This window comes from Halichoerus grypus, chromosome 9, assembly GCF_964656455.1.
Source record: "Halichoerus grypus chromosome 9, mHalGry1.hap1.1, whole genome shotgun sequence".
Classification (NCBI taxonomy): Eukaryota; Metazoa; Chordata; class Mammalia; order Carnivora; family Phocidae; genus Halichoerus; species Halichoerus grypus.
The window spans coordinates 57,744,430-57,769,069 of NC_135720.1; the positions used below are offsets into that span (position 1 = coordinate 57,744,430).

At 37.1% G+C, this 24,640-nt stretch overlaps 1 protein-coding gene across 4 annotated transcripts in view; it reads right to left on the reverse strand.

Annotated features, from left to right (window-relative positions):
- The window catches only part of GRIK2 (glutamate ionotropic receptor kainate type subunit 2), a 1,096,112-nt gene that overhangs the window by 249,127 nt on the left and 822,345 nt on the right, over positions 1–24,640 (reverse strand). For all 4 annotated transcript variants that reach the window (XM_078054938.1, XM_078054939.1, XM_078054940.1 and 1 more), the window contains 2 exons: positions 17,014–17,157; positions 14,012–14,119 (listed from right to left, as the gene is read on the reverse strand). In XM_078054938.1, the coding sequence (XP_077911064.1) occupies positions 14,012–14,119; positions 17,014–17,157 (252 nt within the window). The remainder of the gene's footprint in view (positions 1–14,011; positions 14,120–17,013; positions 17,158–24,640) is intronic.

Sequence of the window (24,640 nt, forward strand, 5' to 3'; positions counted from 1 at the left end):
AAAAGTTATTAAGCAAAATCACAATTATAAACATACTGACACACAACCTAAAAATGTCAGTGCAAATGTAAGACAGGGCATATAATGAATTCTATATAAGAGTTAGACAAATTAAATGGTTAACATCTCCAAAGAAAAATACTAGGCTCAGATCTGGACTAGGATGCATTTTTGCCTTTTAAGTAGCAAACAACACATTTCTGACTAGTCAACATCACCATTAGCATTGCTTTCCTACAGAGAAGCAAAAGAAATCACAGTTCCTGGGAAAGTTGGGGGTCATTGTTATCATGGGGACCAGAATATATGTATCAACTGCCATCAAAGAGGGAACGATTAAAAACTGTTATGCATCAGGCATCTAGAAATCTATCAAAGAAATAGTTCTCACCTATCTAGTGTGGATTTTCACACTTAGATAAATTTTGAAGACTGTAAATTCCATCCCGACACCTTTTTCCTAGGGAGCTAATGAGTACAGGATTCTACAGGCTAGAGAAAGGTCAACAGCAAAGACTTCTATAGAAATTACTTGTTCTAAAAATATATATGTTCTACAAAATGTTTTTCAAAAAGCAATTTGAAACATGTTCTGATCCTGGACCATCTATGCCTGTAAACTCAGGCAGGCAGGATTTCACTACTAATTCTCACCCTCTCCATACATTATAAAAATATTTGAGTTTTTAGTAAGAAGCCTATAGATTACTGACACCAGTTTCTACTAGTGGGTCCAAATGCAGGCAGTAAATATTCAGAAAAAAAATGATGTCAAAAGTTGAAATGAAGCTTCACTTGAAAGTAAAATATAGGAGCAGAGAAAAGATGGCAGAGGAGTAGGGGACCCTATTCCATCTGGTCCCCGGAATTGAGCTGGATATCTAGCAGACCACTATGAGCACCTACAAAACCAGCCTGAGATGTAAGAAGATCTGGATCTCTACAAGCAGAATATCGCAGGCAGTTGGTTTTGAGGTACGAAGCGGGGAGCCCTGATTCCGCGGGCAGGTATCAGAGGATAAACGGCAGCAGGAGGGTGCCTGGCCGTGGGGATCCTACACCGCCGGTGAGCAACAGCCTCGCGTGCTGGGGACGGGGCACAGACTCGCAGACCGGTAGCGGCGGGGAAAGGACTTTAAGGTAGCCCCCAGGGCGGAAACACAGAGCCACGGGGTCACGCATGCGAACTGGGAGTGGCTGGCGGTTTTAGAAGCACAAAGGGCAGAGACGTGCTCCGACCTGGAGGCAGGACTGGGAGCGCTGCGGAGGGGTGCACAACCCAGGCTGCTGCAGATTATAGCAGCACGGACAGAAATGGAGACAGTGTGGCCTGGAGAGCTCACTGAAGAACAGACTGCGGTCTCTCTGCTCTGAGGCAGAGGGTTGGAAATGGTCTTTTCTGCTCTGACTCATGGAAGAGATGCAGAAAGCCGCCAGGGAAAGCCACCAGAGAACAAAAGCCCCAAAAAACTGGTTCCCACTAAGCCCATCTCCCTCCAGAGGGGGGAGGGCAACTCCCCCCAAACAGGGTTGCCTGAGTAACAGCACGGCAGGCCCCTCCCCCAGAAGAAGGCTGGGAAAACAAGAGGCCAGCAAGTCTAACGTCCCTAGAAAACAGGTGCATCTTGCTTGGGTTCTGGTCAATAATTTGGACTCTATATATACCCTCAACCACCCATCAACAGAATGACTAGGAGGAGGAAATCCCAAAATAGAAAAGACTCAGAGATTATGACTTATGCAGCAGATTTACAAATGGATGCAGATATAACCAAGATGTCGGAGATGGAATTCAGGCTAGCAATTGTGAAGACAATAGCTAGAATGGAGAAATCAATTAATGGCAACATAGAGTCTCTAAGGGCAGAAATGAAAGCTGAATTGGCAGAACTTAAAAATGCTATAAATGAGATCCAATCCAATCTAGATAATCTAACAGCTAGGGTAACTGAGGCAGAAGAACGAATAAGCGACCTGGAAGACAATAGATAAAAAGGGAAAAGAGGAGGCCAGGGAAAAACAACTCAGAATCCATGAAAATAGAATCAGAGAAATAAGTGACACCATGAAGTGTTCCAATGTCAGAATTATTGGAATCCTGGAGGGGGTAGAGAGAGAGAGGACTAGAAGATATATTTGAGCAAATTGTAGCTGCGAACTTCCCTAATCTGGGGAATAAACAAACATTCGTGTCCTAGAGGCAGAGAGGACCCCTCCCAAGATCAAAGAAAACAGGCCAATGCCCCAGGATGTAATAATAAAACTCACAAATCTTAGAACCAAGGAAACCATCTTAAGGGCAGTTAGGGGGAAGAGATTCCTTACGTACAGAGGGAGGAACATCAGAATAATGTCAGACCTATCCACAGAGACCTGGCAAGCCAGAAAGGCCTGGCAAGATATATTCAGGGTACTAAACGAGAAGAACATGCAACCAAGAATACTTTTTCCAGCAAGGCTGTCATTTAGAATGGATGGAGAGATGCAGAGCTTCCAAGACCAGCAGAAACTGAAAGAATATGTGACCACTAAGCCAGCCCTGCAAGAAATATTAAGGGGGGGTCCTATAAAAGGAGAGAGACCCCAAGAGTGATATACAACAGAAATTTACAGAGACAATCTATAAAAACAACGGCTTCACAGGCAACATGATAACAATTAATTCATATCCTTCAATAATCACTCTCAACGTGAATGGTCTAAACGCTCCCATAAAACGGCACAGGGCTGCAGATTGGATAAAAAGACAGGACCCATCCATATGCTGTCTACAAGAGAATCATTTTGAACCTAAAGATACATCCAGACTGAAAGTGAAGGGATGGAGATCCATCTTCCGTGCCAGTGGACCTCAAATGAAAGCTGAGGTAGCAATTCTTATATCAGACAAGTTAGATTTTAAACTAAAGTCTGTAGTTAGAGACACAGAAGGATGCTATATCATTCTTAAAGGGTATATCCAACAAGAAGATCTAACAATTGTAACTATCTATGCCCCCAACATGGGAGCAGCCATCTACATAAGCCAACTGTTAGCCAAAATAAAGAGTCATATTGATAACAATACGTTAATTGTAGCAGACCTCAATACTCCACTCTCAGCAATGGACAGATCATCTAGGCAGAAAATCAACAAAGAAACAAGAGCTTTGAAAGACACACTGGATCAGATGGACCTCATAGATACATACAGAACATTCCACCCTAAAACAACAGAATACTTATTCTTCTCGAGCACACATGGAACTTTCTCCAGAATAGACCACATACTGGGTCACAAATCAGGTCTCAACCGATACCAAAAGATTGAGATTATTCCCTGCATATTCTCAGACCACAATGCTTTAAAACTGGAACTCAATCACAAGAAAAAATTTGGCAGAAATTCAAACACTTGGAAGCTAAAGACCACTCTGCTCAAGAATGTTTGGGTCAACCAGGAAATCAAAGAAGAACTTAAACAATTCATGGAAATCAATGAGAATGAAAACACATTGGTCCTAAACCTATGGGATACTGCAAAGGCTGTCCTAAGGGGGAAATACATAGCCATCCAAGCCTCACTCAAAAAAATAGAAAAATCCCAAATTCACCAACTAACTCTACACCTTAAAGAACTAGACAAAAAGCAACAAACGATGCCTAAGCCACACATTAGAAGAGAAATAATTAAGATTAGAGCAGAGGTCAATGAATTAGAAACCAGAAACACAGTAGATCAGATCAACAAAACTAGAAGTTGGTTCTTTGAAAGAATTAATAAAATCAATAAACCACTGGCCAGACTTATCCAAAAGAAAGGAGAAAGGACCCAAATTAATAAAATTATGAATGAAAGGGGAGAGATCATGACTAACACCAAGGAAATAGAAACAATTATTAGAAATTATTATCAACAACTATATGCCAATAAACTGAGCAATCTGGATGAAATGGAGGCCTTCCTGGAAACCTATAAGCTGCCAAGACTGAAACAGGAAGAAATGGACAACCTGAATAGGCCAATAACCAGTAACGAGATTGAAGCAGTGATCAAAAACCTCCCAAAAAACAAGAGTCCAGGGCCTGATGGATTCCCTGGGGAATTCTACCAAACATTCAAAGAAGAAATAATACCTATTCTACTGAAGCTGTTTCAAAAAATGGAAACAGAAGGAAAACTTCCAAACTCATGCTATGAGGCCAGCATTACCTTAATCCCCAAACCAGGCAAAGACCCCATCAAAAAGGAGAATTTCAGACCGATATCCCTGATGAATATGGATTCCAAAATCCTCAACAAAATCCTAGCTAATAGGATCCAACAATACATTAAAAGGATCATCCACCATGACCAAGTGGGATTTATCACTGGGATGCAAGGGTGGTTCAACATTAGCAAATCAATCAATGTGATAGAACACATTAATAAGAGGAGAGAGAAGAACCATATGGTCCTCTCAATTGATGCAGAAAAAGCATTTGACAAAATACAACATCCTTTCCTGATTAAAACTCTTCAGAGTATAGGGAGAGAGGGAACATCCCTCAAGGTCATAAAATCCATCTCTGGGAAAAACCCACAGCGAATATCATCCTCAATGGGGAAAAGCTGAGAACCTTTCCCTTAAGATCAGGAACACGTCAAGGGTGCCCACTCTCGCCACTATTGTTCAACATAGTACTAGAAGTCCTAGCAACAGCAATCAGACAACAAAAAGAAATAAAAGGTATTCAAATTGGCAAAGAAGTCAAACTCTCTCTTTTCGCAGACGACATGATACTTTATGTGGAAAACCCAAAAGACTCCACCCCCAAATTACTAGAACTCATCCAGCAATTCAGTAATGTGGCAGGATACAAAATCAATGCACAGAAATCAGTTGCTTTCTTATACACTCACAACGCAACCGTAGAAAGAGAAATTAGAGAAATGATTCCATTTACAATAGCACGAAAAACTGTTAGATACCTCGGAATAAGCCTAACCAAAGGGGTAAAGGATCTATACTCTAGGAACTACAGAACACTCATGAAAGAAATTGAAGAAGACACAAAAAGATGGAAAAATATTCCATGCTCATGGATCGGAAGAATAAACATTGTTAAAATGTCTATGCTACCTAGAGCAATCTATACCTTCAGTGCCATCCCAATCAAAATTCCAATGACATTTTTCAAAGTGCTGGAACAAACAATCCTAAAATTTGTATGGAATCAAAAAAGAACCCAAATCGCCAAGGAAATGTCAAAAAAGAAAAACAAAGCTGGGGGCATCACATTGCCCGATTTCAAGCTATATTACAAAGCTGTGATCACCAAGACAGCATGGTACTGGCACAAAAACAGACATATAGACCAATGGAACAGAATAGAGAAGCCAGATATGGACCCTCAACTCTATGGTCAAATAATCTTCGACAAAGCAGGAAAAAACATGCAATGGAAGAAAGACAGTCTCTTCAATAGATGGTGCTGGGAAAATTGGACAGCCACATGCAGAAGAATGAAACTCAACCATTCCCTAACACCATACACAAAGATAAACTCAAAATGGATGAAAGACCTCAATGTGAGACAGGAATCCTTCCAATCCTAGAGAAGAACATAGTAACCTCTTTGACATCGGCCACAGCAACTTCTTTCAAGATACATCTCCAAAAGCTAGTGAAACAAAAGCAAAAATGAACTTTTGGGATTTCATCAAGATAAAAAGCTTCTGTACAGCAAAGGAAACAGTCAATAAAACAAAGAAGCAACCCACAGAATGGGTGAAGGTATTTGCAAATGACACTACAGATAAAGGGCTAGTATCCAAGATCTATAAAGAACTTCTCAAACTCAACACCCAAAAAACAAATAATCAAGTCAAAAAATGGGCAGAAGATATGAAAAGACACTTCTCTGAAGAAGACATACAAATGGCTAACAGACACATGAAAAAATGTTCATCATCATTAGCCATCAGGGAATTTCAAATCAAAACCACATTGAGATACCACCTTACACCAGTTAGAATGGCAAAAATGGACAGGGAAAGAAACAACAAATGTAGGACAGGTTGTGGAGAAAGGGGAACACTCTTACACTGTTGGTGGGAAGGCAAGTTGGTACAGCCACTTTGGAAAACAGTGTGGAGGTGCCTCAAAAATTTAAAAATAGAGCTACCGGGCACCTGGATGGCTCAGTCGTTAAGCGTCTGCCTTCGGCTCAGGTCATGATCCCAGAGTCCTGGGATCGAGTCCCACATCGGGCTCCCTGCTCGGCGGGAAGCCTGCTTCTCCCTCTCCCACTCCCCCTGCTTGTGTTCCTGCTCTCGCTATCTCTCTCTCTGTCAAATAAATAAATAAAATCTTTAAATAAATAAATAAATAAATAAAAATAAAAATAGAGCTACCCTATGACCCAGCAATTTCACTCCTGGGTATTTACCCCAAAGACACAGATGTCGTGAAAAGAAGGGCCATATGCACCCCAATGTTCATAGCAGCAATGTCCACAATAGCCAAACTGTGGAAAGAACTGAGATGCCCTTCAACAGATGAATGGATAAAGAAGATGTGGTCCATATATACACTGGAATATTACTCAGCCATCAGAAAGGATGAATACCCAACTTTTACATCAACATGGATGGGACTGGAGGAGATTATGCTCAGTGAAATAAGTCAAGCAGAGAAAGTCAATTATCATATGGTTTCACTTATTTGTGGAACATAAGGAATAGCACGGAGGACATTAGGAGAAGGAAGGGAAAAATGAAGGTGGGGGGAATCGGAGGGAGAGATGAACCATGAGAAACTATGGACTCTGAGAAACAAACAGGGTTTTAGAGGGGAGTGGGGAGGGGGATTGGTTAGCCCAGTGATGGTTATTAAGGAGGGCACGTACTGCATGGAGCATTGGGTGTTATACGAAAATAATGGAACGTGGATCACCACATCAAAAACTAATGATGTATTGTATGGTGACTAACATAACATGATAAAATTTTTTAAAAAAGTAAAATATGATAAAGTTACACTTTAGAAAAGTTTGCAAATATGAATTATCTTGCTTTATATTATATATATAAATTCTTAACTTTGTAGAAATTGGCAAACATATATTCCATAAAATTGCTTTTTGTAGTCACTTTGCTTTTTCAAAAATTCCCCTAAGGATATGTAAGTTAGAAGCTGATTTTATTATAAAAACATGCTGAGGCAAACACCGTGTTATTGTTCATAGTCCTAAACACTTGCAGGGTCCTTAGTACCATCTCTGGACAGAGAAATGTACTGGTTTTATCCTTACTTTTTTTTTTCAAAATTAATATAATATTAACACACAAAGCCAATTTGCATAGGAATTAATTAAACAATTTCCACCGAGGAGACAGAAAATTCTATTCTCCAAGTTCTATTTTAATATAAATATCACATTCAAAAACCTATCAGCAAAATAACCAAAACAAATAGCTAACTTTGATGCTAGAAAAAAGATAGGAGAGGTATACAAGAATGATTTTAGTTTAATACCTCTACTTAGAATTTAATATTCCTAGTACAATAAAAATCCATTTGAACAGAGACTTTTGTTGTTGTTGTTGTATTTTGTGGGTTTTTTTTTTTTTTTTGGAAAGCACATGACATATATAGTGGTTACAAAACACATTTGATAAGAAAACTCAATCATGTGGTAGGAATAAGTGATTTTATTATTATTTTATTTATTTTTAATTCAGGTATAATTAATATACAGTGTTATATTAGTTTCAGATGAATAAGTGACTTTATTATTGCATTATAGTTCCTTAAAAAAATTCTTTTTTAAGTATAAGTTGTTATTTTCCAAAAAAAGGCCTCTAGATAATTCACCTTGTGATGGAAATACACCATTATCATGGAGTGTCATCAACTCAATTCAAACCTCTCTTATGTAAAAGATTCCAACTGTTTTTGCTCTACACAGAATCCTTGTGAAGTTATATTCTAAGCATCTTCTCAATATTTCTTAACATCTTATGCCATTTAATCAAGTGTTTAGTTCCAACTAAAGCTGGTCTTTCCTAAGCACATAGCTAACCTTCAGAGGATGAGGTAAGTAACGTTAAACCATTTCCAGTGGTAAATCATACCCTAGTTACATATTCAAAGAAAAAAATAAAATAAAAAACTTCATTTTATTGTCAGTTATGATGACATTTTTACTTTCCTCATGTCAATTTTTCTTGACCTTACTATTTGTGCTATTTCTTCCTTTCTTTCCAAGAGACTTCAGTAATTCCATTGACAGACTGAGTATATAAAAAGACAACAGTCTGACCATGTATGAAATAGAACTTGACCCAGGGCCTCTGGAGAAAACTATCTGGGAAGCCAAACCACAACCTCTGCAGCAATCTGCCAAATGGTCAAGATCTACTCAATAACCCCCAACTTGCCTATTTTTTGCCAGTGGTCCACGTTTCCTCCTGCCAACAATCTCCAATCAGACCGCATCTGAGGCCTTTCTTCTTTTCCACTGTAAAGCTTTCCCACTGACCTACCAGCCTTTGCATCTCTGCCAAATGCAAGTGCTACAGCAAGCTCTGAATAATAACTTGTGTGTTCTCGTTTAAGTGGTCTTCGTTTATTTCTGTACCATAAACTTATATGATGAAAAAAGGGAACTTCTATAAATAGAAGAATTATTTTTCCTCTTTGAGGCAGAACTGGGGTATCAGGATTACACTGTACTATGGAGGGTGCATTGTGCATCCTTGCAAGCTCAGACTTCAGTGTTGCCTTCTTGGGCATTCTAAAATCCTGTACCCCCCAGGGGCGCCTGGGTGGCTCAGTCGTTAAGCGTCTGCCTTCGGCTCAGGTCATGATCCCACGGTCCTGGGATCGAGCCCCACATCGGGCTCCCTGCTCGGCGGGAAGCCTGCCTCTCTCTCTCCCACTCCCTCTGCTTGTGTTCCCTCTCTCGCTGTGTCTCTCTCTGTCAAATAAATAAATAAAATCTTCAAAAAAAAATAAAAAAATAAAAAAAATAAAATAAAATCCTGTACCCCTTGAAGCCTTGACTCACAACCCCAGCCCATTGACTAAGCACTGGATTTCTCTGTTCCCACTGTGTAGGTAAGAGGACAAACTGGGAAGAAAATAAAAAATAAAATAAAGTAAATGCTGTGCCATAGGAAAATAAATTTGCACCAGACACTTGAATATGGGAAGTATTTCTTATGATTCTTACGGTGACCCTTCCTTCATTTGCTAGTCAATAAATACTTCTTGAGGATATACTTTGTGCCAGAGACTTTGCTAGGCCTTGAATATGCAAACAGTGGGACTGGGAGCATATATAATTACACATTGTGATAAGTGCCAGGAAGGAAAAGCACAAGGCGCTATGAGAAAGTTAAATTTGGTCAGGCTTATGTGATGCCTATCTAAGGAAGAAAGATTTAATCTGTGACCCCCCCCCCCAGGATGAGTAAGAGTTAGCCAGGCAAAGGGCTAGGGAAAACTCTAGGCTGGGAAAACTCTACTACCAAAGTAATAGAGAAAACTTTGTGTCTATGGAAAAATGAGCAGCAAAAGCCAGTGTAATTAAAGCACAGAAAACATCTGAGATGGTAGTGAGAGGTGAGGGGGAAGGGAGGCAATAATCATATTTGTAAATATGGATTTTAATCAAAATACAGTGGAAATAAGTGAAAGGACTTAAACAGAGCAATGACATGGATCGATTTGCTTTAAAAGACACTGGTCTGGCTGCTGTCATCTGGGGAATGAATTGTAAGGAGGAACAGAACAGAGATGTTTGTTGGGGCTCCAACAAACAGATGTCCAGGCGAAAGGTACCCTGGCTATGATTGCAACAATGGATGTGGAGAGAAATAGATGGATCCTAAACATTTTGTGTTTAGGATCCATCTAATTCTACTTTTGGGAAGTAGAATACACAATATGGTCTTTGAACTGAACAGAAGAATTCAAGCTGGGAAAACCACTTATTCTTATTTTCCTTTTCCAAGTCTTGAGTACTGAACACCAGGACTTAAAGAAAACAAACTGTCCTATTGCCGGAGGTAGACAAAATCTGGAATGGCACCTGCAGTTTCCTCCTACCCCCTTATTCCTCCTCCTCTGCTCCAGAGAAGGCACTGTCACGGCCTGGGGAGCTTGTTTGGACAGATGTGACTGGCTGTGTCTGCAGTATTAGTGACTCTTCTTGGACAATCGCTAAGTGGGCTGGGTTCCAACCAAGGTTCTTGTCAAGATAGAATGGAAAAGATTCAATCTGATCTCTGGGCGCTAAGTGGAAAAGATGTGTTCATAGTCTCATTTCAACCCCAAACTCAGTTCCCTGAACATATAAACAAGTCATCTTTCTTTTTAGCATTTATTACTGCCTAACCCTATATTGTACTTTTGTGCGTCCATTTATTATTGGCAGGTTCCCTTCACTAAGATATAACCTCCATAAGAGCACAAAATAGAGGTTCACTCTATATTTGTTAGAGGATCAAATGAATAAATGAAGTGTGCTGGACAAAGATGACCAAGATAAAGCTAGGAAAAGGCAGTAGGCATGAGGAGAAGTAATGGATAAAACTAGCATTTTATACATTTTTTTATTCATTTTCCTCACCTAATCATGATAAAATAGGATAATTAAATTCTTAGCCTTGACACCTATAAAGATTGTATTTCCAGGTTCTCTTAGAGGCCATGGTATTCTCACTTTTGCCTGTCCCAGAGGGAAGTCCTTTGCACTCTACATTTTTTGAGATGAGGAATTTCGCACAGAGAACTTGGGTGGAAGGGTGAAGTTCACACACTTGTGACAGAATTGGAATTGGAATTTAAGCCTCTTGGATCACTATCTGTTGAACCTTCCAAACTGTGAACTCTATCAAGGTAGGAACTCTGTCTTTACAGCTATGGTTTGGTAACTATAGTTTTGAGGACAAAATAAAAGTAAAGTTGGCAAGATTCATTAGTCTTCATAAATTAGATACTGCTATCACCCCCGATGCAGTTAAGACACTGTGTTTTAGAGAGGTTAAGAAAGTTGTCCATAAATAGTAAATGGCAGAGCAAAGATTTGAGCCCAATTCTGCCTTAATCCATACCTGGATCTCTTAACCATTCTACTAGATTACAAAAATGCGTACCTTTTGCTACTTAGCAGCACCTTATTCCTACGACTCAAAGCCAAGTCTGTCACAATGGCATTGCCAAAAAATTCCCATTATTCTTAAGATCTGACTAAACTAAATCCAACCACCCTCTTTTAGTTGATGACTTATGTACTATTTTTTTTTTTTTTTTTTTTTTTGAGAGAGAGAGCGCATGCGATGAGGGTTGGGGAGGTGCAGAGGAAGAGGGAGAGAGAGAATCTGAAGTAGACTCCCTGCCCAGCGCAGAACCCCATGCGGGGTTGGATCTCACAATGCTGAGATCATGACCTGAGCAGAATTCAAGAGTCAGATGCTTAACTGACTGAGCCAATCAGGCGCCCCTTATGTAATAATTTTTGAAGATACTGAAAGCATTTGATTCAAACTTTTAATTCCCCTTCTCTCTAACTTACCTTCACCCAACCTCAGTACTTTATGTGCCTCTTCAGATTTGTTCCAATTTCTTTCTAATGATAATTTTCCCCACTATTTTCTTCACCAATCTTTGATTGATGCCTTTATTCTCCTACTTTTATCACCTGGTTCCTCCATTACTCCTTAAAAGCATAATCCCAATGCTCTGCTATTCCTTGAACTAACAACACTGCTGAAGATTCAGTTACTGCCTCTGTCACTGTTTATTCATCTCTCACTTCTACTCAGAATAGTTTGAGATTCATGGCTCCATATTAAAATTAATCCAAATTTCCACACATCCCATAGACCTCCAGGCTATTCTCTCTTTGATTTCATATTGTATACTAATACATCACAAACATCTCAACATGGTGCTTCCTTTATGACCTAAATCTAGCATTTTAAAATGCTCTATCTCCCACTTCTATGTGCATATTTGTGTGTGTGTGTGTGTGTGTGTGTGTGTATAAAATGATCAAATAAAATACGATGATATGTCTTTCCCCATATTGTTACCTCTTTCTGCAATGACTCAATCTCTACCAATCAATAATTCTCCATTATTCAAAGGCTAGTTCTAAGTACCTCATATACCGTGACTCTTTACTTAATTATATCCTTTTTCAGAAATACTCTTTTATTACTCTTTTAAAGCTTGAAACAGTTTTCCATTGTATTTATTCTCAAGTGTGTTATCTAATCACTCTATATAAAAAGCCCCTTGAAGATAAAGATTGTGTGTAATTAATTTATCAAAACAAAATTTCAAATTTCAGAGGAATATACAAAATATTTTTGAAATCTCAAGGCAACGTGTCTAACTCACATTGTACCTTGCTTATCAGTCTGGTTGATCATCCCATGTACTTGGTAACCATTATATTCAGGGTCTTTCTATAATCCCCACTATTGCTTAAAGAAAGCTTCTCTAATGTGTCCTTTACAGAGGCTACAGTAACAAGAAAGTCATTGCCATTTCTTTATTGATGTATTGAAATACAAACAATGGCCAAAGCTCATCTTAGTGACTTGTAAACTTCCAAGAAAATAAGATAACAACTCCAGTAAATACTGGTATAAAACCCATTAAGAGCTGACTAAACCACACCATTATCAATTCCAGTCTTGGGTATAGAATAATATTCTCATCATGGGAGAAAGGCGGTTAGGAAGTGACTGCCGCATGAATATTTGGTTTGCAGTTTGTTATTTTGCATGGTCTTTTAAAGGGTACAATCTAAAACTCTCAGTGGGTGGAGGTAATATTCCTGTCAACTTTAGTCGTCAGTTGGTCATGATGTATTTCTCCCTACCTTGGCAACATTATCAAAAATGTATGTTTTCTCTCTCCAGAATCATTTGAATCAACATTCAAATATGCTATTGTCCCTTAGGTTAAAAGATCCCTTCTTCTGACTCAATTTCCTTCTTTAGTTTCCATTTATAAGTAATGCTTCATGTTTAATAGCTAGATGAAATATAAGACACCTTATTATCTTGAAAACAATATTATCTCAGTCAAATATAATTATTTTCTTAAGTTCTTATCAAAATATCTTTTTAATAAACTTTCAATGAGTCTATCAGAAAAAATATATTAATGCATATATTATTTATACTTATATTATTATTATATTATTATGTTATTATATTATTATGTATATTTATATTATTATATTATTATGTATATTATTTATATTTAAATAACTTACACTAAAATATTTTTTTTTTTTTTAAAGATTTTATTTTATTTATTTGACAGAGAGAGACACAGCGAGAGCAGGAACACAAGCAGGGGGAGTGGGAGAGGGAGAAGCAGGCTTCCCACCGAGCAGGGAGCCCGATGCGGGGCTCGATCCCAGGACCCTGGGATCATGACCTGAGCCGAAGGCAGACGCTTAACGACTGAGCCACTCAGGCGCCCCTACACTAAAATATTTTTAAAGTAAGCATATACCCAAATTCTGTAATCATTGTCTGACTTTACCCTAGATATAGAATCAAATAAGATAGACCAGTGTAATGTATTTATGTTCTTACCTAATTTACTTTGTGTACATTAAGTCAGACATTTCATTTGAATATGGCCCAGCAATGGAAACATGCTTCTGTATTTAATCTTTATGACCTGCTCCAAATAGGAAAGTCTATGCAAATACAAGTATAAATATTTTTAATTATTATATTAAATCTTAAGGCTAATAAACATTATATGCATTTCACAGTATAAGAAAAACTTGGTGAGAAAATAAAATATTTAATTGTCTTAAGACATTTTTTATACTTGAATACTAATCCTCAATTATTATATTCAATATAATGAACTGAATATGTATTTTAAGAGTTAGTCAATAAAGTTAAATGTTAATGAAATGTGACTACAAGAGGGAATATTTCCTTATTTCTTCATTGGGATCTGTTTCATTTAATAATTAAAGTAAATAAGTTGAATGACTCAAGTACCTTTTCCAAACCTTCTTCTTTGAGGCTGATCACATCCAAATCAAAATCTGTTCGTAAGCCATTGGTTTTGTTGAAAGTTATTCTGCCTGTGAGACCTTCCCAATGTGCCTATAGGAAAATAAATAAATGAATAAATGAATAAATAAATAAATAAATAAATAAATAAAAATCATTAACAAGTAAAGGACGATAAAACATTTTTTTCACACACAAAAAATAAGGAACATTATTTTCATTACTTCTCATAAATTGACATCATTACTGATTTTTTTTTTTTAAAGATTTTATTTATTTGACAGAGATAGACACAGCAAGAGAGGGAACACAAGCAGGGGGAGTGGGAGAGGGAGAAGCAGGCTTCCCGCTGAGCAGGGAGCCCGATGCGGGACTCAATCTCAGGACCCCGAGATCATGACCTGAGCCGAAGGCAGCCGCTCAACGACTGAGCCACCCAGGCGCCCCTTGACATTGCTACTGATTTTCAAAACATTTTTTCCTCTTCTAAACTTTGGAAGATTTTTGTCTACAGATATTGTCTTAGTCTCAGTATAAAACTTATTATATTAAAATAATGCATTTTGTATGTATAATTTTTTATGAGAAATTTGAAGATTGTTTTAAGTAGCAAATCTCCTTTTGCAAACTGAGAATAATTTAGTCACTTATTATAACACATGAGACAGTGAATATGTCACTGGAGATTGCAAACAGAATTACTGTTATATAATATGAACATAAACTTATTTTATTACAGAGAAAGAAACAGAATTTAGGAAAACCTACATTATATAACTTCAATTATACACTTTCCTCTTAGAATAATTAACTTATTACTTTGTTTTCCCTTAAGTGAGATAGGGAGAAATATATCAAAATTACTTCATATCAAGCTATACTTCCTGTAAAATGAGATTTCTATGTAGAAGGAAGTGAAAATATAATAATCTAATTACATAATGGGTTGAACCCATCACAGGTGAGCAAATTTCTGAGGGTTTTTTTTTTTTTTAATACAAAAAGTCTTCTCATTCTCCTGTCTATATATAAAAAAAAATAGTGTTTTCCATTATTTGCCATTTGGAAATAGCTTAAGAAAATAGTTACATATGAAAATTTTAAATAATGTAACATACTCATTATGTTTGAAAGAATCTACACCAAGATCCAAAGAAATGAAACCAAATAGATTATGGGTAACCTTTCAATAAGGACTACAAATGGATATCATTATTGCTACATTTGTTAGTCTCCATGTATTTCTGTACTTAGGTATAAGGATTTGAAAATAGTTTTAGGCTAATAAATTACAAATAAAACAGAAACAATTATAATACATATCTATATACATATAGCAACATGTCATCACTGAGTTTAAACATGTGTTAACTGGTTTCCAATAAGGAAGCAAAAGATATTTTTAACCCATCCTTTTCCAAAGAAAATAATTTAAGGTGATTAACAAAAATGCATATTAGTATAAAAATAAATAATTTGATCAAGAAATACAGAAGTAGAAGTAGACAATAGTTAAAAAAACAATCTGGGATAGAGGCAGCATAAAGAAATGTTTATCGGGTAAGAATGCACAACTAACAAAATACAATCACAAATTTAATTCTGAACTTCCTAGAAACCAAAGCAATGAAGAAAATATGATATAAACACAATATACAGGGTCCATAATTTGAGACATTCCAACCGCCCAGGAGAAGCTCAGCTTTTCCTGGCATTAAAACCTGAGAGGAATGTCTCCTGTTGGTCCTCATAAAGAGGCTCACCATGTGAGTTAGTGGACAACGTCCTCGACAACAACTTACGATGAATACAGTAGTGAGTTTCATACAACTGTTTCTTATAGGACTGTGTGACACACACCTCAATACTCAGGTGCTGCACTCAGAAAGCAATTCTTTCAGCAGCCAAACCCGTGCACTATGTCTGCAGCTCTCTGATGCTCAGTTTTAAACCAGACATAAAGGTAGAATGTGAAACAAATAAATGAACTACATATTCATCAGGGAGTGTCATTTCACCCATCTGAGAGGACATTAAAAATCACACAAGGAAAATTCATGGATATTCTTGGCAAAGGACCTGGAGATTCTTAACTATGACCCAATTTCACTTTTATTTTCGAGATGAATAATTTATTATATGCTGAATTGATGATTTCTTTAAAGCCATTAAGAAAAATCTTATATGGGGATAATCCCTGTGATTTTCCTAGCAAAGATTAAATTTTTCCAGTTACATTTTCATAGAAAAACTCCTGTTATAATCAAATGAAATGTATCCTAAGCTGACATAAGATTTCCTTCATGATAGGATAACTAGGAAGAACGTGTGTGTGTGTGTGTGTGTGTGTGTGTGTGTGATCCTCAGAATTTTGCCTTTTTTTTCTTCACTGTGGGCATTCTTGGTCTATAACCATGACAGTTGTAATCAGAAATGATAAATGGCCATAAGAATGATTGAATTAGGCAATATGAAGTAAACTTTGCACTCTTGTGAATCCAGGTATCTGTTTTATGTTAACTGCTAATAGAATTAAAATAACTAGACATTATATTTAGGAACCATAGATCTAAATAACAATTCTTTAAGACATATGATTTATTGGAGTGCAAATGGCATTCATGTTAAAAACTGTTGCCTAAAATATGAACATTCTTTAAACTATATCTCCACATAAATGAAAAGTAATACACATAAAGATTCAGGAAGGTGAAAACTAACAATGTCATGAATCATAGGTCACAGATTTTCATCTGTTTACACAATCATACATATTTTGAAAGATACCCATTTATTTGTCATGTAATTTTCCCCCTTTTGTCCCACATCATTTAGTTAAATTGTTAATTTTGCCTATATGGAGGAAGACAGAAAGTTTAATTCAAAAGATAAAGGTAAAAGGTCACCTGTTAGGAAACCTGAAATAATCTCAATGCATTCACCTTGAGGACAAAAGAGACTAGGCAGATGTGCTTCTTCTGACATACCTCTTTAATTAGGCTCATAAAACGGGTCCCGAAGCGCCAGGGTTTGTGTCTATTACACTGTAAGGAGCTGACTGTCATCTGGGGAAACTGTTGGACGCCCACAGACACCACGTGCACAGCATCATACATTAGAGCAGCATCAGTCTGAAAGCCGAGAAAAAGGAAATATGGAGTCAATACAACAAGCGAAACCCACGGTAGGAGGTATGAAAGGGGAGGGAAGGAAGGAGTGAGAGACATATATACTCATTTTACCTTCACATAAGGGAGACAACAGTATTTCCGATGCTCTGGTTCTCTTAAATAAGATACTGTGATCAAATTACTACATCAGCTCCCTTAGAACACCTGACCTACCTTCCCTTTCCTGAGGTAATAACCCAGGTTCATATTGTCCTAGGATCTCCGTTAAAGTAGGCAATGTGTGAAGACATTCATTATTTTATTTTTTTGTCACCCCCTCTAGCTCTGTTTGATTGTCTCACTACACACACATATACACACACACGCATATGCACACACATAGGATGAATGCAATTGGAAACATTTTGAATGTTTACATAAATGACATATTGTATATAAAAGTAAATAAACAATTTCCTTGCACAGGAAAAACAAAAGAGATTTGAAAGGAGATTCACCTAAAAAGCTTAGCTATAATCCCCGATCTTTGCTTCAACTTAATTTTTCAAAAGGTTCAATCTCAGAAATGATGCTACAGTTTTGAATCTCAATACATGTAGTAATCCCCTTTTAAGAAACTAAGCTTAATCCCCTGTACTGTTTTCTTTTCCCCAAATTTCCATATGAATAAAAGTTCATTTTGTCTTCTCAAGTAAGACGGATATGAATTCTACTGTTTGCACCTGCTCAAATGACTGACCACTTTAGAAGTTGATGATAAAAAACAAAATGTTTATAAGTCATAACAAACCAGAGGCTCAGTGACGGTTAACTGCTGTGTTAAATGGACCCTTGCTTTGTGTCTGACGGATCGATGCCAGGCTCACAACCTACAGAAGAGGACCACACTAACTGTAATGCTAGCAATGAACTTTTGGGCCATCTGCTTGGCATGCTTCAGAATAAAAGCATATATTTCCTCTTCTCATTCACACAATTAGTGAGCTGTGAAATGAATTCCAAAATGAATAGGAACCCTGTAGATTATAGCGTTTGCCACCACACAATACAAAATGAGTACACACAGTCGCTTTCATGCAAATGGATCCTAGGGAGCTTTACCACATAAAATGGAAGACAGCTAAAGAGCACAATGCAGTGACAGAACATAATAAGAATGCCATTTTATAGTTCATAAATCTTTGGGGAATATAGCTCAGATTCCTAACCTTCACTTTGTAAATACCAGCTGACTACTTTCGCATCCTCTGATGGCTGCAGAGTGAAACTAGGATCATGGAGTTGATACGGGCATATATCATGAGCCTGAGGATTAGACTGATATTTGTCTTTGGCCTGAGGTAACATTCAGGGGGCATATCTTAGATAGCACACAGGTGGTCATAAAAACAGTTACCAAGCTATGAAAGACACATTTGATTTCAAAATAAAATGAATTAAAAAAAAAATCACTGTGAACAAAGGTAAAGAGGCATGAACACTTTCACACACTACTCGGGGGAAGATAAAGGACAATTTTGCAAAACCACAAAAGAGCCTTAAAAATATCCATGTTCTTTTTAACCCAGTAATTTCTTTCTGGAATTTGCCCTAAGCAAATCAGAGATAAGAACAAAAGCTATGTACATGATTTATTTTTTTTTAAAAGTGGAAACCTGCTGAATGTTCAAGCTAAGGAAATAGAGTAAAATCACAATGTTTTATATAACCACTAAGAACCATGTTTTGAAAAATAATCAGTTAGACAAGAAATCACATGTGAATATGATGCTCAGTGTAAAAATAGATTATACAGAGCTGTATGATCAGCATAAGCCTTCATATATCTTTACGGGTACTTCATATGGACTACTTAATTTATATAATTCTCACAATAATGGTTTAATAAAAGCGCTACTCTTGTTCCCATTTTACAAATGATGAAACCAAGTTTGACAGATGTTAAGTAACGAAGCAAAGTCACACAGTTAACAAGTAGCGAGGCCCCAGACTCAGCCTCTCTGCTCACAGCTAGTATTCTTAACCACCATATAACATGTTATATCAACAGCAACAGCAGATCGAAATGAAGAAAATACACTAAAATGAAACCAATGATTACTCTTGAAAGTTAGTTATTAATAGAATTTAAATTTTTTTCTTTTTATTTATTTTCTACAGTTTCTTTAAGATAGGAGTTTGCTAAATACCATTTGATAATTTTCAAGATGAAAATTTTGATCTAGTTCCACAAAATAACTAAAATAAGTATGATATTTGTTACTATTCTGCCATGATTTACTGACTTACATGATCTTATAGGACTTATATGAAAATCCTAGAAGAGTAATCTTACCTAAAATGACAATGTTAAGGAAGAATTTTGTCAAATTAAGCGTTTGAAAAATTGTTTTTGGTACATAGTTTCAGCATCAAGAGCAGAGGACACACTAGTTGATAATAAAACTATTTGAGATCTGTGATTTTAAATGTAATTATAAAAGAAAGTATTTATTAAGTAGAAGGTAAATACTAGAGAAAAAAATTCTAAATAGTTAAAAAGTTGCTGAGCAAATTACTTCTTCAATTTCCAGTTTAAAATATGTTGATTTATGATAAAGGGATACACAGAACTTCTGAAACTACTCTCTATGATATTTTCACCAGTTTAGAGTGTTATTTCTGTCCTACTTTTAGACTGGTCGTTTTATGTAATAATATGGAGTTATTTTCCATTTATACTTGCTATCCTGTCAGACTCAACTTTACTGTCTTCTTTGCAAAACCATACATATGCAAATTCTTTCACCTTTGAAAAGTAGTGAGAAAACCCTAGTGTTTCAAAAGTGTTTTTCTTATTTTCACAGGAATGCATATGCTTGAAAATCTGTCTTATACTAGTAATAGTATTACTTAACACCCATTTAGTATTTACTACATATGAGGCATTCTCTTTAAATCATTCCCTTTAAATTTTTGCAACCATCATCCAGTTGAAAATCCATTGAGTTTGTACCAAGTAGAAAATTGAGGCAGAGAACAGTTAAGTAACTGGCCTAAGCTCCTAGCATGTAGAGGTGGAGTTGGATTTGAATCCAGACAATCTACCCACAGTTCACAGCTTTCTCTCTGGTTTTTGCTCAGAGCTCTACATTTAATAAAGCAAAATGGTTTAAATGATTTTTAAAGTTACAAAATATGAGAAATATCAATAAGTACTTGAATGTATTAATCTACATCATGTTTTGATAAGTGGTAAATATATAACAAAAATGGGCTGCAAAGTAGGGAAATGTATAGATTGTGGAGAATGGATAAATACAACCTCACAAAAAAGGAATACATCAATGTATGGGTTTGGGTCAATAATAGGTTAGTCAGGAAGTAACATTAACCAGGAATGACTTCATGAAAGTAGATTTCTTCTATGCAGTTGCTGCTCAGGGGGTTCTCAAAAGGTAAAGGTTTTAGAATGTCTTTCAAGATCAGGCTTAAGGGGCGTCTCTTACTCCCAACTCTAAATTGTAGAGATTGAATGAGCTGCTCTTGCTAAGTCTTCCACCCTCTCATATTGGCTTTATAGTCCCTTGCCTTGACTTTTCTCTTGATGGAAAATAGGAGGGAAAAAAGGGAGGGGTGGAAGAGAAGAGGAAAAAAGTACAGGAGACACACAGGTTAATTACTTTATTATTTTGATATTACTATTACTATCAAATTATATTGCATGCTTACTCTATACTACACAACTGTGTCGATTTCTTTACCTGCATTGTCTCATTTAATTCTACCAAGACCATATGTTTTAGGTGATACTACTATTATGATTTTAGAAAGAAGGAAACTGAAGCTTAGCAAGGTTAAAGTAATTTTCTCAAGGTCTCATCACCTTGAGAAAAAAGACTCAGAAAACAAGACTCAGGCAATGCTTGGCTCTTTGAACTACTGTCCAAACTATCATAACAAGACTCTGGCAGAAATAAGACTTAGAAACAAGACACAGGCAAGACCTAATTCTTAGACCCACTATCTGAACTATCATAACCAACTACCTCTCTTAAGCTTATTCCTACTGAAACTATGAAAGGCAATGGAGGATAAGCTGATGACAGCAGGTCTCATATATTTGGAGGCTCTGCTGAACACGAGACAATTATGTCCCCAGGTCCCAAAGAGGGTATGTCTCTGAGCTGAGATACAAATAAAAGTTCCTTTGACTCCCAAGTCACATTTTTTTCTTTTACAGCATAGCTACCTCTAAAGAAAGCTTCAGGGTTACACATAACTGTAATTTAACTGGTTAAATTAAAATGGAATATGTGTACAATTTGGTCATTAAAATCCATATGGGGGGGCGCCTGGGTGGCTCAGTCATTAAGTGTCTGCCTTCAGCTCAGGTCATGATCTAAGGGTCCTGGGATCGAGCCCCGCATCAGGCTCCCTGCTCAGCGGGAAGCCTGCTTCTCCCTCTCCGACTCCCCCTGCTTGTGTTCCCTCTCTCGCTGTGTTTCTCTCTGTCAAATAAATAAATAAAATCTTTAAAAAAAAATCCATATGAGGGGTTTAGATAAAATTGTAGTCACTCGCACCCTAAATTACAAAGATAAAAGCTAAGCAGAGAAAAAAAAAAGTCAGCAATGAAGATAAAACAATCTGTCCCATTTTCTCACTTTTAAGAATAATTACTCACTTATATATAAATAGATCACACTTACTGGAAAGATAGAATATCTCTTCGCCCTGGGAATACAGCTCAGAAGGCAGTGCAGACCAGGTAGGTCTAGACAGATCTAAGTACAAACCTCCATGCTTCACTGCTAGGTCAAGTATCTATCGATAGTAATAGCAACACCCTTGAGAGACTACCTCAGACTAGACTGCAGTTGGAACTTTATTTTTCTTTCCAAAATAAGTTAGTTAACCTACAAAGAATGTCTGTCAGCCAAAAACTTGCTTTACAAACCTTTAAAATTGTGTGATGTAGTCCTACACATTTCAATTAAACTGTAGTGATCTAAACGGGTGGCTTGAAAAGATCATGAGCAGTGCCTTCACGTCCATTTTAAATACGCACTAACCATCTCCCTACCTTACTGCTGGGTTTATCTTATACCGAGTCTCATACTTTCAGGCATGGAGTGTGTATGGGAAGTGCAGGTGGCAGAGTGACAAATGCTCATTTCTATGGCTGAGCTATTGGCACAGATATTGGTTTAGTCACCCAGGATGATTTCATCTATCTCAAGTAACCTCAAGTCTGATGAGACTTTCAAGTATTGAAAGAACAGTTCATATTTCTTTTACGCTGTGGAAAAGTCCACTATGCATTTTTAAGTAATTGAAGAATCAGGGGAATTAGATACTCTCAAAAGTCTCAAATGACAAAAATTACCATTGTTTACTACTTTTGATTTGGTATGTATAATTGAACCATTTCCCAACATATAAAAGCAGGAATAATCATAGATGCTGTGAATGGTCAAAACGTTTCCATATATTTAGACTTCATTTACAGAAGCATTTGGTACAAAGCAGTCATTACCAAGGATGTCCATGTCGACTGCATATGTTATTTCTGGTTTTGATCACTATAGTCATCATCATTAAACACCTCCTTGGTAAAGTTCTGAGAGAGACAGGAGTTACAACAAATTTAAAGATAGGTTTTATTTATGTGAAACATGAAGCAAATAGCTGGAAATGAACAATCCCTGAACTCCATATAAACATACAAGGGACTATTGGTACATAAAATCTCTCAGAAATACTAAAGACTTCTCTTAGCAAAAACAAAACAAAACAAGACTACCAAAAGTATTTATTTTTCTTTCCAATGAGAAGAGCATTCCTCTGTTTCCCAAGTAGTGTGGGTTTTGGGTACCCCGACTGAATTTTCATGGAGGGAACACGGAACATAACCTTTCACAATTTATTTCTCTATTATGCTGAGCAGAGTTACATTTGTGACAATGTCATTCTGCTTAAGCAGTTTTTGCATAGTTGGGCTCTTGGCCTAGGTTCCAAACACACCCAATGTTGTATGCAATAATTTACATTTAAATGTAATCACTCTTAAGAGCGATGTGATACACGTTTATATCTTGATTTAGTGATGGTTTCATGGGTACAACATATGTCAAAACTTATAAACTTGTACAGTTCAAATATGGGAAGTTTATAGTATGTCGATTTTACTCCGGCACAGCTATTTAAAATTAGAGAGTGATCATGCATTTTTCTGAAAAGATGGTTCCTAGATTTCATTTTATTCTAGAAGTATCTAGAATCCGCCCAAACTAAGCATCACTGATCCGTATCTTCTTTCTTCATTGCACATTCTAGTTTTAATAAAACTGTTTATGCCTCCTCACTTCTTTTCTTTCCTTCTAGACCACAAGCATCTTTTGGGTAATAACCATGCCTATTTTTGTAATACCCTGCACGGTACTCCATACATTGCCATGCCCACAGTAAGTGTATAAAAGCATTTTTCAACAAATTGACAAATTCAACCCAAAAGTTCGTTTGAATTGTAAAAGAAATGGGTATTAGGAAGCCCTGAATAGTAATCACACTTGGCCACCTAGCTAGAATGCATTACCTCCCAGAGGCCCAGTGAACCAAATCCACCAGCAGCTCAGACCTGGGAGGAATGTGAGTTCAGCCTCTGTCCCGTTTCCAAATGAATTTATAGTAACAGTTCCGTGAACACATTTATCTTTCCATTAAATAGGTGCAGGCAGGTGCCCTCTGAGATCTGAACGCTAGCTGGCAGGTGGCAGATCCATTCTGGAACCCCTGGGTCTCAGATTTTGCTCATGTCTGAATTCCCATCTGAAGTACAGTACACAGCACAAAGAGCACCATGGACTAACAAATGGAATTTAAGTTTATAAATTCTGGCTCTTTCATTGACTTGATCCTTTATCTAAAACAAATAATAAAAAAAAAATTAAATCCACTTTGCCTTGTTTCCACCTTTTATAACTGGACATAAAAAATGATGATCTGCCCTCTCTCGTCCTTGTTGGAAAATCACTTTTAAAAACCTGATAGTTCCAGGAGATAAACAATTACAAATATTATCCTTCAATTAGAAGATATTAAGGACATTAAGGGCAGGGGAGAAAGGGTGGATTCTGACCTCTGGAGCTCCCTTGTGCAGTCAGCACAAGCCTACATGCGACAGAGAATCATCCACCCCTCTGGGCAAGGGTGAGGATCCCACATGGAAGGCAGGCTGGTGTTCAGTCATTCAGCTGGCGCACTGAACCCAGCACCCTGCCCGGCTCAGAGCAGGTGCGCAGTGGCTGCTAACTGAACGGAGGGGACTGGAGAAGAAATGCCCTCAGACCCAGTCGGGAGCCAATTGTCAGAGACAATTCTCCCAGTTACACTGCAGCTGCCGTCATGCTTTCTCTGTTGCCGGCTCTTTGTACTACTCTGAAACAGAGTTCTTTACCAGCAGCTGCGTGAACCGCACAGACTGCATGAGATAATACATTAA